General features: G+C 37.6%; 1 protein-coding gene across 2 annotated transcripts in view; it reads left to right on the top strand.

The window, feature by feature from the left end:
* The window catches only part of dcun1d4 (DCN1, defective in cullin neddylation 1, domain containing 4 (S. cerevisiae)), a 71,768-nt gene extending 56,569 nt beyond the window's left edge, over positions 1–15,199 (top strand). For both annotated transcript variants that reach the window (XM_073064681.1, XM_073064682.1), the window contains 2 exons: positions 1,588–1,690; positions 11,210–15,199. In XM_073064681.1, coding sequence (XP_072920782.1) covers positions 1,588–1,690; positions 11,210–11,265 — 159 coding nt within the window. In that variant the 3' untranslated portion in view covers positions 11,266–15,199. The remainder of the gene's footprint in view (positions 1–1,587; positions 1,691–11,209) is intronic.
* The last annotated feature ends 2,014 nt before the right edge of the window (positions 15,200–17,213 follow it).

Genomic DNA, 17,213 nt, shown 5'->3' with positions numbered 1-17,213 from the left:
ACCTTGAGGAATTTAAAGTTGCTGAGCCTTTCCACCTCTGATCCTCTGGGGACTGGCTTGTGGATCTCCAGTCTCCTCCTCGTGAAGTCAATAATTAGCTCCTTGGTGTTGCTGACATTGTGTAATGAGGTTGTAGTTTGGCACCACTCAACCAGATTTTCATTCTCCCTCCTTTATGCTCATTTGGCCTATGACAGTGATGCCATTAGCAAAATTAAGTATGGCATTGGTGCACAGTCGTAAATGTAAAGTGAGTAGAGCTGTGAGCTAAACACAGCCTTGTGGTGCATGTCTGCTAATGAAGATGGTGCAGATATTGCCAATCCGCCCTGACTAGGGTCTGCAAGGAGGAAATTGGGGAACAGGTTGCGAAAGGAGGTATTGAGGCCAAGGTCTTGAAACTAATTGATTTTGAGGTGATGATGGTATTGAAAGCTAAGCCTTAGTTGATAAAGTGCACCTGATGTATGCATCAAAATCTGGCCCTTAGCAGATTTTGGATCTCATGGTTCATCGAGGGCTTCTGGCTGTGGAAGACTGAATGATTTTGTGGGGACACACTCGTCTACAACTGTTTTAATAAAGTCTGTGACGACCATGGTGTATTCATTCAAATCCACGGATGAGTCCCTGAACATGGCCCAGTCTACCAATTTGAAACAATCCTATAGACACTCCTCTGCCACCTGCAATCACCTCTTTGTTTTCCTAATGTCTGAAGCTTTGTACTTTAGCATACATCTGTATGCAGATAGGACAGTCATGTGATCAGATTTACTGAAATGCGGTTCTGGCATGGATTGGTAGGCATTCCGTATCTTCATATAAGAGTGGTCTTGTGTATTGGATCTCTGGTGCTACAGGTTTAATGCCGATGGTAATTGAGCAGGGTTGGCTGCTGGTGGAATGTGAGTAGCAATTAGTATTATGGAGGAGAACTCCCTAGGTAAATGGAACAGATAGCATTTGACTGTTAGGTGTTCAAGGTCAGGGGAATAAGAGTTTGACAAAGCCATCGTATTGGAGCACCACTGAGTGTTTTATCATAAAAAGCACACCTCCATGTTTTGCCTTTCCTGAATCAGCACTTCTGTCCATTCTGTAAATCAAGAAGCCTTCGGGTCTGATTACTGTATCTAGTGTGCTGGCAGAAAGCCACATCTTGCTCAAACAAAGGACACAGCAATCATTCATTTCCCTCCGATACAGCAATCTTGCCTTCAGGTCTTCAATTTTGTTCTCTAGCAACTGCACATTTGCTAATAGGATGCTGGATAGAGTGGGCCTCATACCTCTGTTTCAGCTTGGCTTCGAGTTGAATGTCCTCTCCCTCCCCAGCCCCCTGCCTCACTTCACTTCCAACCACGGCGATGAACCTTCATGTTGCCATACCTGCTTGGTCCACAGAGTCCTTCAGAAGATCAGGTAATCTGTAGATCATTAAGTTGATTTAGAAGAACATTGCCTAAAGGAAAATTATATGCTGCAGATTGCAGTGAGAATAATTCCAAGGAAGTATATTTAGAAGTATTGTATGTAGACCTGAATAAAATGATTCATGCTATTTTTAAAAATTGTTCTTTGCAGCAATCAAAGTATAAAGTGATCAACAAGGACCAGTGGTGCAATGTGCTCGAATTTAGCAGAACAATTAACCTTGATCTTGGCAACTATGATGAAGATGGGGCTTGTAAGTATGCTAAGAGGAACTCTTTCCACTTTTCTCCTTCTCTGATAACCTTTTTAACATTTATAACTGAGGTAGTGAGCTCCTACTGGCTGCTGAGAAAGAGATCTGATACTGGAAGATGTACAGAACTAATTTGTGATTTATTTTTTTTCCCTCCTAAATTTTTTTGGGCTAACTAGTAAATCAGAAATGCATTATATTAGTAACCTGACTACTTAACTCAGTATACATCGAACAAGATAAACACAGGAAAACAAAACTTGAAAATATGTTAACTGTATTCTTTATTGAATTAATTGGGATGACACTGAGAATTTGTCAGTGGTATTACTGTCTCACAGCTCCAAGTTCCTGACTTCAATCCTGAACACTGTGGAGTTTGCATGATCTTCCTTTAAGCATATGGACTTTCCTTGGGGCCCTGTTTCCTACTATGTCTCAAAAACAGTAGAAACTGGTTAAATGGTTGCTGTAAATCCCTCCTTGCAGTGATGTGCATTTGAATTTATAAGGAATGGGAGATTCCATTTCCTATTCCCATATAGAATAAGACCATAAGATATAGGAGCAGAATTGAGTCTGCTCCGCTATTTCATCGTGGGATCAATTTTCCATTCAGCCCCAATTTCCTGCTTCTCCCCCTATCCATTCATACCCTGACTAATCAAGAATCTATCAACAAACAAGAGAAAATCTATAGATGATAGAAATCCAAGCAACACACACACACAGTGCTGGAGGAACTCAGCATGCCAGGCAACATCTATGGAAAAGAGTACAGTCGACATTTTGGCCCAATATGTCGACTGTACTCTTCCATAGATGCTGCCTGGCGTGTGAGTTCCTCCAGCATTTTGTGTGTATTGCAAGAATCTGTCAATCTCTGAATCTGAGATTAATGGGCTGTAGGGAAAATAAAAGTTTAAGTCATGTAGGATTAGTGTAAAAAGGATGTGCAGTCTCGGAAGGGTGAAGTTGGCTTCTTGGTATAATTTTTCGGTAGCAATTGGCAGTCCTTGATGCCATGTATTAAATGGAATATTCACATTTTTGACCATCCTGTTCCTGGTTTGCATTTCTTCATTGACAGAAGAGCAAAGTTAAACACTTGCATCATAAAATTATTAATTTGTGTCAAATGTTGTAGTGATACAAATAATGTATTTTATAACTTAAGATTTTTAAATGGCAGAAACTGTTTTTTGCTCTGCTCAGTCAACTCTGAATGCAAGCTCAGTAGTACATAGTTGATGAATCTAGTTGAGGCCCAAAAGATTTCTGGATGACATGCTATCTGGTGCTCCACTAGTTCTTTGGAGATTCCAGTTACAGGCCATCAATAAAGTGCACAGCAAATTCTTTAAGTGCTCAGCTGAACACTGGTTATCATCAAAGGCAAGATGTAAGCTGCTGTTCTGCAACAGCAGTGATGTTTCATATTTTGTTATACAGTATGGTGAAGCTACCTCCATCATATTTCCATGGGAGCTGTAGTAGCCACTGTGACACCTTTTTGACAGAAAAGTCATTTTTGTAAATAGTTGTTGGAACTGCTGGGCAGATGCAGGAAATACCCACACGTAATCTTTCTGTGCATTGTAGCTCTCAGTAATGATGGCTTGAATAACCTGCACCGTTTACACAAAGTAATTTAGAAATATTTCTTAAATGCCTATTTCTTCAATGTAGTTTCACAACATATTTCTATATCTGAATAAATGACAACTTCTTAAAGAGATTCATTGGAAAAGTTATGCAACATCCACTGAAAATATCTGTGTTGTCTAAGAGCTGGTGGTTTTAATGTATGTTCAAAAAATTCTTTTGCAATTCTCAGTGGCAGAAGGCTATCCTACATTCTGTAGTGTTTGCATGTTTCTGTTCCTTCTCTGAGAGTTCTGGTGGGGGGATCATGTGGGTGCATTCACTCAGCAGATGCTAATACTCGTATAAGACTGCTTAAGGTAGAAAGAACAACTTGCTTTTCTGTCACACAATTTGGGTATTAGAAAAATGCTTTACAAACAAGTACATTTATTGTAGAAAGAGGCAGTTAATTTTCACACAAACTGCAGCAGAGCATCTTTTGCAGAGATGATCTAGATCAGGGATTCCCAATCTTTTGTTATGCCATGGTCCAATACCATTAAGCAAGAGGTCTGTGGACCCCAGGTTGGGAGCCCCTGATCTAGATATCAGCCACATCAGTAGTGAGAAGTCTGCTGTTCAAACTAGCGTTAGGGAATTTTTATGTAAATTTTAACTTTATGTTGCATCTAGAAAATCTTCATGCTGTGCCTGCTAGATTTTTGTACTCAAGCCTCTGGATTAAGGTTCTGATCTTTACCCTCTGATTTGGTCTGTGTGCTATCAGGAACCAGATCACTCATTTAGATATAACAATCCACAAATACTCTGGTTATAAATCTTGTAAATGCTTTAAAATGAATGGGTCTTGCAAGAATTCAAGCTTGTTTAATGTCATTTCCACTACATAATTGTTTTTCCAAATCTGATGCAGCACAAAAAGAAACAGAGTAAAATAAAGAACACAATAATATAAAACACAATACATAGAAGTAAGATAGCTTATATACATTGTATGTCCATAAAGTGACGCCAGGCACAGGAGTGTCTGTACATAAGGTGACTTCAACAAGAAATGATAAAGTAGTGGTGGGAGGGGGTAGTGTGGAGTGGTGTTTTAGTTGGTGGAAGTATTGGTCAGCCTTACTGCTTGGAGAAAGTAACTTTTTGAGCCTGGTGGTCCTGCTGTGGATGCTATGTAACCTCCTCCCTAATGGGAGTGGGTCAAATAGTCCGTAAGCATGATGTTACTAGCCATTCCAGCACTTTTTTGTATATACGTCCTTGATTTGGTTGCGGGGTGGGGGGAGCACGGTAGGCTGGTGCTAGTTCTGACTACCCATTGAAGAGCATTCCTGTCTGCCACAGTGCAGTTGCCGTTCCGTTCAGTGATGCAGCATGTTAGGATGCTCTCTACTGCACACTTGTAGAATGATGTGAGTATGGATGTGCATAATCCAGCTCTTTACAACATTTTCTGAGGAGGCTGAAGGGATCTTTAGAACATCCCTACAATATTTTTCCATGAACATTAAAAAGTTAACTGTTAGCACGGGCTATGTTGTGATACTGAACTGAGTCACTGGAGAGACGCTGAAGCTGGTGATAGTAAAGGTCTTTATTCATCACAACAAGCAGGCATTCTCTGAGAAACCTGCTTGGAAGTCACCCACCCAAGCTCAAAGTACATCAATTTTTTATCTTCTCAAGATCAAAAGTAGTAGTCAAGTGATTCAGTGCAGTTTCAGTAGTGACAATGATATAGTTTACTTTTATATGTTGAGTCTGAGAGTGCTTCCGCTGAGTTACATACCTACAAATGGAGACACCTCTGAATGTTCAAACACCTTTGCTGGAACAAACTAATTCATAAGGATGGTCTAAAAGCTGAGAATAAAGATCCCAAACAGCCAAAATTAATGTTGTGAAAGCAGAGCCCAACTATTGACAGAGTACATCTGCCTGTGACCATGTTTGATGTACTAGGTGATAAAATCTATCTGATCTGCAAGCTTCCTTGATCTTGGTCACAATGGTGCAGAATAACTTAGCCAGTGTTCCTTGATGTGGTGTAAGCCAATTAACTCCTTGTCTTGGCTGCTGTATACGAGAACACCTTGTGGTCTCATCACTTTACAAACGTTATTTACAAAGCTGACCCTTTCACTTCAAAGTGAATGTTGCTTGCAATTTATATAAGAACTGAAGACGGATTCTCATTTGAATTAATGTCTGCTATATTTACATAATTTCATAACTTGTGAATCCCTAACAGATTGTATACTTTAAAACTAATTTGGGGCACACAAGTTCTTTTTTTTTTAAATAATTTATTTTTATTGAAGTTGATCATCAAACAAACTTTTCCATAAGATGTATTTCAGACATTGTACATATATATCATATAATCATATATATCACAAATCTCCACAAAGTATTTATCTGAGGTACACACTTATAGAAAAGAGTGGAAAGAAAAAACAAGCAAAAGGAAAGAACTATGTACAAGTAGGGAGTGATTTTTTTTTTACAACAGATTCATTGATTTGTGAGAATAAAATCAGGTCTATGAGGCATGATGTAGTTAAACCATTTTCCCAGTATGAATCAAATTGTTCCAAATTGAATAAAATTCTCTTACGTTTGATTGGATTTAATAGCCCATTGACATTAAAAGAAATGAATTTTACCTTGTCCTTAGCCATCTGTATTTATCAGTCAATGTATCATTGAAATTAGAATAAAACTTAATCGATCTACTCCCTGAACAAATAAGAACCAAGAAATGCAAATAATAACAAAAATGGCAACAAACGTGTGATTCCAAGGCTGAGGTCTCTAGTAGATGACCCTGCATTGAGCTGGAGGAAATGTCTAGCTGTGGGGGATAACCCCTCATACTTGTGAGTTGAGAGCCCCCATTGTAGTATTCATAAAAGTCAGTGAACAAATCCATTACACAGAAAAGATTTCCCTGTGTACTCCTCCTCTCTCCCCCTCCCTCTCCTCCTCCCTCTCCCCCTCCCTCTCGTGTGTGTATGTATGTGTGTGTGTGTGTGTGTGTGTGTGTATATATATATATATATACATACACACACATATATATTCATTCTCATTTTGGTGGGGAAAGAGGAGTAAGTGAGCAAATAAAGAATAACAACTAAGTAATATAAGATCCACATTATAATAAGTATTTCTCGAGGTAGGCATATCACTGTAATTTTGCTTCCGTTTAGCTTCTCAACATTTTTAAAGTTAGCCAAACCTTATGGCTCTTCTGAAGGGGGATGAGAACTGTCTTTAGGAAACTTCCGGTCTCTTCCTGGTGTATTTCTCTTGGCCTCCTCCCGTCTCCTGCCTTCTTGATTCTTGCACTATTTCCCAAGCGGAGTGGGATAATTCCTCAGGCTTTCCTTCGTTTTGGTCACGCTGACGGGAAACCCTCTGGCCTTCATGTCTGTAGTTGCCTTTTCCACTGTCTGGTGCAACTGCATCCCGTTGTCAAAAAACACTCAAAGTTTAGCAGGGTACGGAGTTTGAAATTTAATCTTTACTTGCTTTACTTCAGAGTATTCTTTGCATTTCTGCAGGACCGCGGGGGTAATCTTAGTCGAAATATATTAATTTATCATCGAAAAACACTCTCTTCTTACCCCAGGCCTTTCATAGAATCTCCGCCTTGGTGCTGTACTGAAGGAATTTAATTATAATTGAGTGTGGCTTTCTATCCTGGGTAGGTTTTGGGACTAACGCGCGGTGGGCTCTTTCGACTTCCAGCTTCATAGCTGAGGGAATATCCAGTGCGTCCGGCAGTAACTTTCCGACAAACTCCGTCATAGACGAGCCCTCTACTCCTTCGGGAATGTTGTAGATTCTGATATTTTTCTGCCGTGATCTTCCCTCCAGGTCAAACAGTTTACCTTCTTGGTGATGTAATATTTTTATTGTCTTACTCGGTATCCGTTCCACATCTTGAATGCAATCTTCCACCTTCTCAATTCGAGTCTCTGCCACCGTTATTTTTTGATTGATGCTGGCGAGCTCTGCCTTAATATCACGGAGCTGCTGCTTTATTTCTTTCTGGACCTCCATTATTTCTTTCAGGATTTCGAAGATATTCGCCGCTTCGCCTGAGCGAGGCCCAGCAACCGCCTTGCTAGCACGAAGTCGGGTAGGAGAGCCACTCGCTGCACTCCTCTCAGACGCAGGCTCTGCAGTGTCGCTTTTTTAATTTCTGTTCTTTTTCCCCATTCTTGCCCCTCTTTTCAGTTCAAATATTTTTCGAAAAATATTGTATTTGATGGGATAACGGGGCTTAGTAGGCGTTTTTCCGGAGGAGCTAGTGACTTAAGCTGCCATTCTCGATGATGACGTCACCAGAACCAGCACACAAGTTCTTAATGTTACTTGTGTTCCAGAGCAAGATCTTGCCTTAATTCAAGGTAGGATAATGCAGGTGGGCAAACCTGACAAGATATTGATTATTTTTTGCCAAAGTTTCCAATTAATTAAATAGTAATGTGACAGTGTTCTGTATTGGTCAAAATTGTAGACTTTTTCATGTTCCTCTATTGCCTTTGTGATGCAACCTTTACCAGGATGCTGCCTGGTTTAGAGAGTATGGATTATGATCAGAGATTAAGGGAGCTAGGGCTTTACTCTTTGGAGAGAAGGAGGATGAGAGGAGACATGATAGAGGTGTACAAGGTATTAAGAGGAATAGACAGAGTGGACAGCCAGTGCCTCTTCCCCAGGGCACCACTGCTGAGTACAAGAGGACATGGCTTTAAGGTAAGGGGAGGGAAGTTCAAGGGGGATATTAGAGGAAGGTTTTTCACTCAGAGAGTGGTTAGTGCGTGGAATGCACTGCCCAAGTCAGTAGTGGAGGCAGATACACTAGTGAAATTTAAGAGACTACTAGACAAGTATATGGAGGAATTTAAGGTGGGGGGTTATATAGGAGGCAGGGTTTGAGGGTTGGCACAACATTGTGGGCCGAAGGGCCTGTAATGTGCTGTACTATTCTATGTTCTAATAGTGTTGGACAGTTATTGCCCAAGTCAAAAGGTATAGTTGGCCTGAATAAATACTGTATTGTCTAAAAGCAAAACCCAGTCATAAGTGGGAAATGTATTTGAGATGATCTGTACTTAAGATGACTGGGGAAAAACCTCTGAAGATAAGCATCTACATATAAATTCTTAGGTAATTGAATAGTTTTTCCTGTGCCTGAGACATTTGACATGCTTTTATCAGTGGTGTAAATTATAAGCAGAGTACTCAGAATAGTAAGTTAATATGGTGAATTTTAATGCACTTCAAATCATAGTTCTGTGCTTAACATAGAAATTCTAATGAGGTCAGATATTTTTTTCAGTTTGAATGGTAATTAAATGTAGACTCTGTCAAAAGATTTGTTTAAAGCTGTTTGGTTAAAGTTAATAATCCATGTATTTTAATCATGCTTTGCAACCTCTTTGAAAATAGTTCTTGGTTGATCCTTGTCTGCTCTTTATGACTAAGTTATCCTGGCATTTAATGGATTTATGACTTGGTCTTAACCGTAATGCCATCTCTTATCTTTTCATTTTGACCTGGAAATAGTCAGTCACCCACTGTCAATTTCCACCTTCACTTTTGGATCAACTGAGTTTCTCAAAATCTGGTTTTCTAGGGCATATATGTCAAACTCAAGGCCCGCGGGCCAAATCCAGCCCGCGGTGGAATTATCTTTGGCCCGCGAGATAATATCTAATTACTATTAAAGCTGGCCCCAGTAATCGAAGCGCCTATGGCGTATGATATGGCTAATGCTGAGTTTATTCAGGTACCAGGTTTTCAGGGTTTTTAGTGTTTATTCGGCAGTCTTCTTCATAAGAAACGGAATTTGTAAAGTGAAACACTTTGTAGTTATAGCAGAGACTGAGACACATGAGAGCAGGCTGAAAAAACGGAGGCAACGAAAGCTGCGTTCGCACGCGTCCGACTGATCCGGCCCACATGAAGCTGCATTTTGCTCAATCCGGCCTGTGACCTAAAATGAGTTTGACACCCCTGCTCTAGGGGATACAATGCATCTGACATCTAAATGTTTATAGAACTATCCTCATTTCAGGGGGGGAAACATTTTATGGTAAAATGAGTTATTCTAAATCTGTTCATAAACAACTTAAATAGGCTTCAGTTGGTTTTTGAGAATCCATAACATCAATACTTTCACACTTGTATGTTTGTTACTATCCAGATTTGCTTATGTATCTGTTATTAGTACATTTGTCTTTGCAATTATTTTACAACTGTAGTCAAGTGGCTTCTGGCTCCTCTGCTATATATTGTTTGTGAGCTAGGAAGAAATTTACAAAGTAGAGTGTTATGTGTGGAATCTTTATTTCCAAAGTAAGGGGTATCTTCCATATACCACGATTATCCCATCCCCTCGTCTTTCTACTGGTGTCTACAGGGATACTCATTGTTTTTTTTTGAGGGGGTTGGAGTTGAGGCAATTTGACAGCCAATACAAATCTCAATTCACAAACATCTAGACTTTGCAGCTAAAGTTTTAGAGAAAGACGATATTGAATGCATCTTTTGCATTGTGATATTTTCATGTACTTGCTAAACACATCTGCAGAACCAATCAAGTTGAATTTTGCTTGTGTATGGAGGGTGTATAGTCAAAGGGCGAAGGAAACACTAGGGTAAGTTATTTATCTAATGCCATTTGTAGATAGTGTTTTGTTTCAAATTAGTGGTTTGAAATTTTGGTTATTAAATTGAAGAAAAATCATATGTAGTGGAGTGAGGTAAAGTGAAAAGTTTTGTCCCCACACTCATTATATTAATTTTCATCCAAGTGGAAGGGAATTTTATTTAAAGGCAGGCAGAACAATTTCCCATCTATCCATGGCAGAATAAAACTATAGTTGTTTGGAAGACCCTAGAAGAGCAAAAGTCCAAAACCTTACAGGTGGTGAGCCATTGAGAGTGCGAAGTAAAACAATGTGAAAATGCTATTGATTTTAGTCTTGCCCATCTTTACCAATTTGGAAAGCTTCATTGGCTCTCCACTATGATCAGATGAAGTTGAGTTGGGATCTGTTGATCTCATTCATTGCACCCTAATCAGCATATTTAGTCAACTTCAGATGGGTGCCTTAGCCTTCTACTCAAGCAGGTTAAAATTGACCAAGTCATCAGTAACAAATCTGTTTTAACCATCTATCTCCCTGGTGTGCATTAAATGGGTGTAGCTTATCCGAAAGTTTTAAATACTTGACCCATTTTCTACCTTGTCCGTAATTATTTTTAATGTCTTAGCTTACATCTGCTTTCATTTAAACTAAGTTGTCAATTTCCTCAGTTGAGGTTTTTGTCCAGTTTGTGTATTGCTTTTGTTACTGATTAAATAAATGTTAATTCTATACAATTTACTAATCAAGTAAAACTGCACAAGTGGGATTGGATAATCTGCATTCCAAACCAGAAGAAATAAATGGTATCTATGTAATATTTTGTGCTTCTTCATATCTTAAACTGTTTCAAATAATAAATTCCAGAATCATATCAGATCAGAAAAAAACTAATGTTCCAATAGAAAATACCCTCTTAATAGAATCTTAAAATTAATTATGTCCCAAATGTGTTTTTTCCTATGTTACCCTGGCCCTCTGGCTTGGATGCCCAGCCCATGTTTTTCCTTTTGTTGCTCATCTGTATATCTGATAGCACATTTTGGGTTATAGTTTTTCTGTTTCCAAATGTGGATCATACCAATGATTACTCTAGTCTTTTTTTAATGCCTTAAAAGCTTTTGCGAAGATGCCACCTTGCTACTTTGAAGCAGCTGTACTCTGAGTTTGGTACCTTTTTTATGGTGTTTTAATTATCATGTTCTGATTGCAATATCAAATTCTCTTTTTTTTTTCCTTTCAGGGCCAGTCTTGCTGGATGAATTTGTGGAATGGTTTAAAGACAGACAGATGTCCTAGCACTTTAACTTCAGGAACAACATCTATATTCAAAATTAGCCATAAAAGACCTAGGAAAACAAATTTGAAGAATGTTTTTGTTTTATGCCCTCCCCCCCCCCAAAAAAACATGACTTGCTGTAAGCATTAAATATCTACAAGCACTTAAATCTGGTATCAAACTTTCTTCTGAGCCTTTTGTTTTTGCTTTTTTTTTTGTAATGGGACTACATCAGTGGTACAGCAAACCACACTATAGCTTGCTGTTGAATTTGTGAATCGTGTTGTAAGCTGTTTTGCGCAGAAATCTTTTTGAGGAAAGATAAAAAATTCTGATGAAAATTGTATTAAATGGTTAAAAGTCTTAGATAAATATTTGTTGAAGACTTGTTAACTAAACCAGTATATGTATGCATTTAGAACTGTTTTGTATAGCTTAATCGATGAATCTCAAGATTAGATTATTTTTAGAGTATAAATTGTTGGATTGTGGTATAGCAAAATTTTGATTCACTGCACCAAGCTGTAATTTGTTGAAATAGTGCATCATTATGGGTTGTTAAAGCCCTAATTCTTGCCTTGTCTACCCTGGCTAATAGGCTGGGCTGCTGTTCTTTCATGTTCTATATTTTGTATAACAGCGGCAAACATTAAATTGGGCACAGAAGCTTGATAGTATTACCAGGTTTGCACGATTTAAAAGTTATTAGAATGTGTGAGTGTCAGATGTATAGACCAACTAGTATTCTGTTATGTGTTCACATCAGAATCATGTGAATTGATTTTTTCCCCCCCTTTCTACTATTCAATGAAGAGATAAGTACTGACAGTTTTTCTGTTCTTTAATGCAGTGTTGCAGGTCAGCTGCACTAATCTAACTTGGCTTTGAATTAAACATTTGATCAAGATTAATGTAAACTGGACCATGATGGTGCCATTAAAGCTGCTTTTTGATCATGTCAACAATTTGTGCATTTAAAACAGGTGATTTTATTTTAGTTTGCTTTTTTTCTGTTGCCTTAGACAACTCCTACCAAAGATGTTTATTGCCCTTCTAGCCATATGCAGAAAAGTCAATAAAATATAGAGACCTTGTACTGCATCTTTTCCTATAACAATTGACTTATGCTTTGTATATTTTTCTCTCAGATTCACGTGCATTCAAAAACTAGTGAATTTTTATCTGCGATGTGGGGCACTGATGCTACATTATTGATTGTAATTTAATTATAAATAGTAAAGCATCTTTTAACTTTGTCCAGCATTGATTACGCTATTAAGGGAAAATACATGTGTATTTAAAAAAAAAAATTGGTCTTTTTCCAATTAAACTTGCTCATGTCAACTGTAAATGGCATTCTACAGAAATGCAGCAATTTAGATTATTGGTATCGCATACCAATTTAATTCCTTCAGTCAAGTTCACCAACAAGATTAAGTTAATTGCTTGAGGTCCTCCTTTGGCCCAGGCCAACCATGAATGTTGCTTTCTGGTTGTCTATGTGACATGCAAGCCAGGGCAGTACGATAGGGAAAACAAACTATTGTTAGGCTCCCACTCTCTGTGCAGCTGATGATTCCAAATATATGGCAGAGACCAATTCACTTTGGCACCAGTGGCATCACGGGCATTGCCACTCAGCATTGGACTGCCTTAGGGATTCCAGCTCCAGATTTTTCCATGGCAGTTTATTCCTGAAGCCTTCCCCAAGAGTGGGTATAGCCACAAGGCAGCGGAGGTTTGAAATCGAGACTTTTCCTTTTGCTGCTAAGCACGACTGGCAAGCCCTATGCAAGAGAAGTGACTGGATTTGAGGTGCCAGTAACCCGCCTTTGCACCTGCTGTCAGTTGAAATGGTTCCACTGTGCTCAATAGTTAAGCTCCATGTGAATGTTGAGAGCTGGACTTGGTTGTCAGAGATTATTTGAGACATACCATTGGGAGCATTTAATAGGTAGAGGGAGCTTATCCCACTACTTCCCTTAGCTATGACAACTTTAATTGTATTGTCTTCAAGTTAATTTTATTTCAGTTGTTCATTTAGACAATATTGAGTATATTAAAAGTCTTTGATAATGACCTTTTTGAAGTGCTTATGTACTGTCATCACACTTCTCCAAAATCAAAATGGAAAATGAAGTTCCATGAATTTATAACATAAAACAAAGGCTGTTTAGTTTCCACTTTGAGGTTAAAATGTTGCTGTGATCAACAAGGAATGCATCATCTGGTTGAACTATTGTTACATTTAGAGGTGCTTTTAAGCAGTTGTTTAACATTGAAGCATCTTTAAAGCCTTTCTCTTGCCCATCCCTCATCTCCCACACCCCACCTTTTTGGACTGGATCTATTATAAAGATACATATTGCTTGATTCACCTTTAGATTATAGTTGATTAACTATACTGGCTTAGTTTTCAGTCTTCCGGTAATACACAATCTACTCGGTTGTCTTGGAAGTTGACCTTCTCATTAAGTTACAGATGCATTTTAAATATGTATATCAGCATTAAACAGTGTAGTGTATTGAAGGATAAGTGATAGAAATACAATACCATCTGCCATTGGGAATGGCCAAAGTTTTGGAAGTGTAAGATTTAATATAAACTATCTTTATTGCTTATTTTGTATAGTTCTCAATTTTTCATCTGGAATTACCTACAAATAGTATAATCTTATCAAAGCAACAAACTATTGGCTAGTACACCACTAAAATGCAAAATTCTTTGGTTATTTCTGTAGCTGCGGCTAAGTTTACACTTTGATTCATGTTGAAGTACCATATTTCTCATTCTTGAAATTGGATCAAATATTGCAATCCCAGTGTGGATGTCACCTCTCGGGCACTTGTTTTGAAAGCTGTGGTGTAGCTGATTTTTTTTTTTGGATATTACTGGCTTGGAAATCCCTCAACTTGTGTTCAAAAGAAGCTTTACACATTTGGCATTCAACACACACACACTGCTTTTCACTTATTGATCAGTTACGAATATTAGATATTTATCCATCCAGATGCAGTAAAAATCTGCATTGCACTTTATAGGAGCATTTAATTCAAAAAATGGTGTGAGAAAATGCCTGAATTCTGGAGTTATAATATTTTTCAAATGACAGTATCCTTGTATCATTGACTAGTAACAGTAACTTTACTGTCATCCTTTTTCAAAAGCATAAAATGGAAAATGAAGTTTCAAGCATCATAATATGAAACACAAAAGGCTGTTTAATTTTCACTGTGAAATCAAAACATTGATCAACAAGGAATGTATCATCTAATTCAAAGATTGTTACATGGATATGCACTTTTAAGCAGCTGGTTGTTTAATATTGAAACACTTAAAGCCTTTCTTTCCCTTACCCCATCCCTCATTTCCCCATCGCCCCAACCCCTAATATACTATGAATTTTGATAATTACTAAAATTTATAGAATATCACCCATTTTAATTTACTTCCCATTGCTGGAAAGCCCAAATGAGTCTTTGTATGGATCATAAAGACTGCCTTATACAATGAAGAAGTTGATATTTTAGGTCATTTTTGTGGTGACTAAACTTACATTTTCTTTCTTTGCCTGAGTGTACAAAATTGAGGATGATGCATTTTTTTCATATAAAGGCTCTTTCATCAAACTTTATTTTGTATTTTGTCCAGTCACTGTATGTAGCTATACTTTTGGTCCAATTTATTTGAAAAATATTACAAATAGATTGAAAATATCAAATTCAATGTACTACACTTAGTCAATATCAATGTAAAATATGTCTTGATACAACAGAACAGTCGTTCAAATAAGTGGTGCTCCCATTCTTTAAGGTTTTGTAATTTTAAAGTCCTCATTGGAATAGTGAAAATAACTTGTTGGGTGCATTGATTTTGTATGTTATGCCAGCTTTTTATTTTTGTTAGCTCACATCTGTATTCACAATGTCATTAAATGTTGATAAAATTGAAAAGTGGGTGTTTTCAATTTGTCACATTCATATATATTAGAAACCCAAAGACATGACCAAATCCTCTTTGCATCTTGAAAAGACAAGTTCTCTATCACTCGAGGAAATTAACACACTTTGTAACCTAAACTGTTACCAAAAATCTCTCTAGTTGAAATAAGGTGAAATAGCTTTGGGTGTTGGCCATGGTATAAATGTGTTACAGCAGTTGTGTCTATTACTGAGTTTTCAAAGCTTTAAAGTTTTTGGAGGAGAGATGTGGTCTTTTCAGACTAAGTAGTACAACTCTCTTAACCTGGCAAACATGGGCGAATTCTGCTGGACAAGCTGTTAATAATCCACCACTTAAGTTGTAAACATAGTTGAATAAATTTTCCATCGAACTCTATGGGGAATGAGGGAAACAGAAACAGGCAACTTTTAAAAGGAAGCAATGCAATTGGAATCCCAGTGAGTGAAATTACTTTTTAAAGTTTAGTTGTTTTCTTTCCTGGTATTTTTAAATTGAGTCAATTATAATTTAGGCTTGCCTCTCCTTTGAAATGAATGAATTCAGTGAAGTGTTTGTAGTCTAACCTAGTGCAGCTTCAATAGCAGATGCCACAATTTCCACAGAACTGTTGAGAGTGTAAGAATTTTATGCTTCCCAGCAACAGAGCACACTTGGAGAATCACTAAGTGCTGTTAGATTTGAATTGAATAGTGTGATACTGGCAATTATATGGAACCATAGGTATTTCTCAGGAAAATCTTGGTTAATAAAAACGATGACTGAACAATTGTCACCAGTAGCATATCAGTAAGTGGAGAGTGCTGAGATTAGACCAGTCAAATGGGTCTGTAATATCTTCAATGTAACTCTCAATGATTTTAATTTGATGATTGTAATAGTTTGACTTACAGACAGCTTGACAAACTTGACTATTAAAGTCCTAGCACTGTATTTTACAAAAAAATCTTTGTTAGACTTGGTGTGACCAAGCATGAGATACAAGGTTTTTTTTAGTGTATCCATGCGAGTTGGAGAGATTTTTTTCCACTTTGCAAAAGTGCTAATGGTAGCATACTGAATTGGTAGATTTCCAGATATATAATACACAAGGAGAAATTAAAAACAGATGACTGAATTTGAAGCTAAATATGGAAAAATATGCTGATTTGATGAAGAACATGCTGACCTTTTTAAATGGCTATTTTAGTAGCTAGTCAGTCAAAATGGTTTAATTTTTTATTTGCTTTGGTTCAGATGTTACCTGGCCTGCTGAGTTCCGGCAGCATTTTTTGTGTATTGTTCCAAATTTCCAGCATCTGCCATCTTTCTTGTGTTACTTTGGTTCAGTGCTGCTTTTCAGTGTTAGAACAACAGTGAATATAAATTATATATTTTGTGGCCAAACTAAAAAATGAGCAAAACAATGCAATTTTATTTTGATACCACATTGAGTCAATTTAAATTGATCTATTTTTCCTCTCAACCCTATTTTCCTGCCTTTCCCCGACTCCCTAATATTTTCCTTAGACTCCCTAATGATGAACCTATCAACCACTGTATTAATTTTACCTGATGGCTTGGCCTCCAGAGACACCTGGCAATGGATTCCAGATTTGCTGCCCTCTGACTAAAGAAATTCCTCCTCATCTCTGTCCTAAAGGGATATTCTTTTGAGGTTCTCCACTATTCGCATAATATTCATTGGTGTTTGTTTGGTGATACTGCAAATCTAGGCCAACACAAATCATTTTGATTCCATATAGTGATATATGAAGCTTACCAATGAGTAATCATTTGTACGTTGCTTGAAATAGTTGGCTCAAAATGCTTCAATAATCCTACTGGAATATCAATGTCTAAGGGGTAACAATACAAGTATATAAAACTGACAAGTGTAGGTAGCCTTCTCCCTCCCATTTCTAGTATTTGACATTTCCACCCTGGGGGAAAAGTTTAAAAAAAGCCTTGTACATCTTAACAGAGTGGTAGATGATGGAGGCAGACACAATATTTAATGCATTTAGA

The sequence above is a fragment of the Hemitrygon akajei genome, chromosome 13 (genome assembly GCF_048418815.1).
Source record: "Hemitrygon akajei chromosome 13, sHemAka1.3, whole genome shotgun sequence".
Lineage (NCBI taxonomy): Eukaryota > Metazoa > Chordata > Chondrichthyes > Myliobatiformes > Dasyatidae > Hemitrygon > Hemitrygon akajei.
Note: the sequence above shows the minus strand (reverse complement) of the source record. Positions and strands in the feature narration are given on the sequence as shown.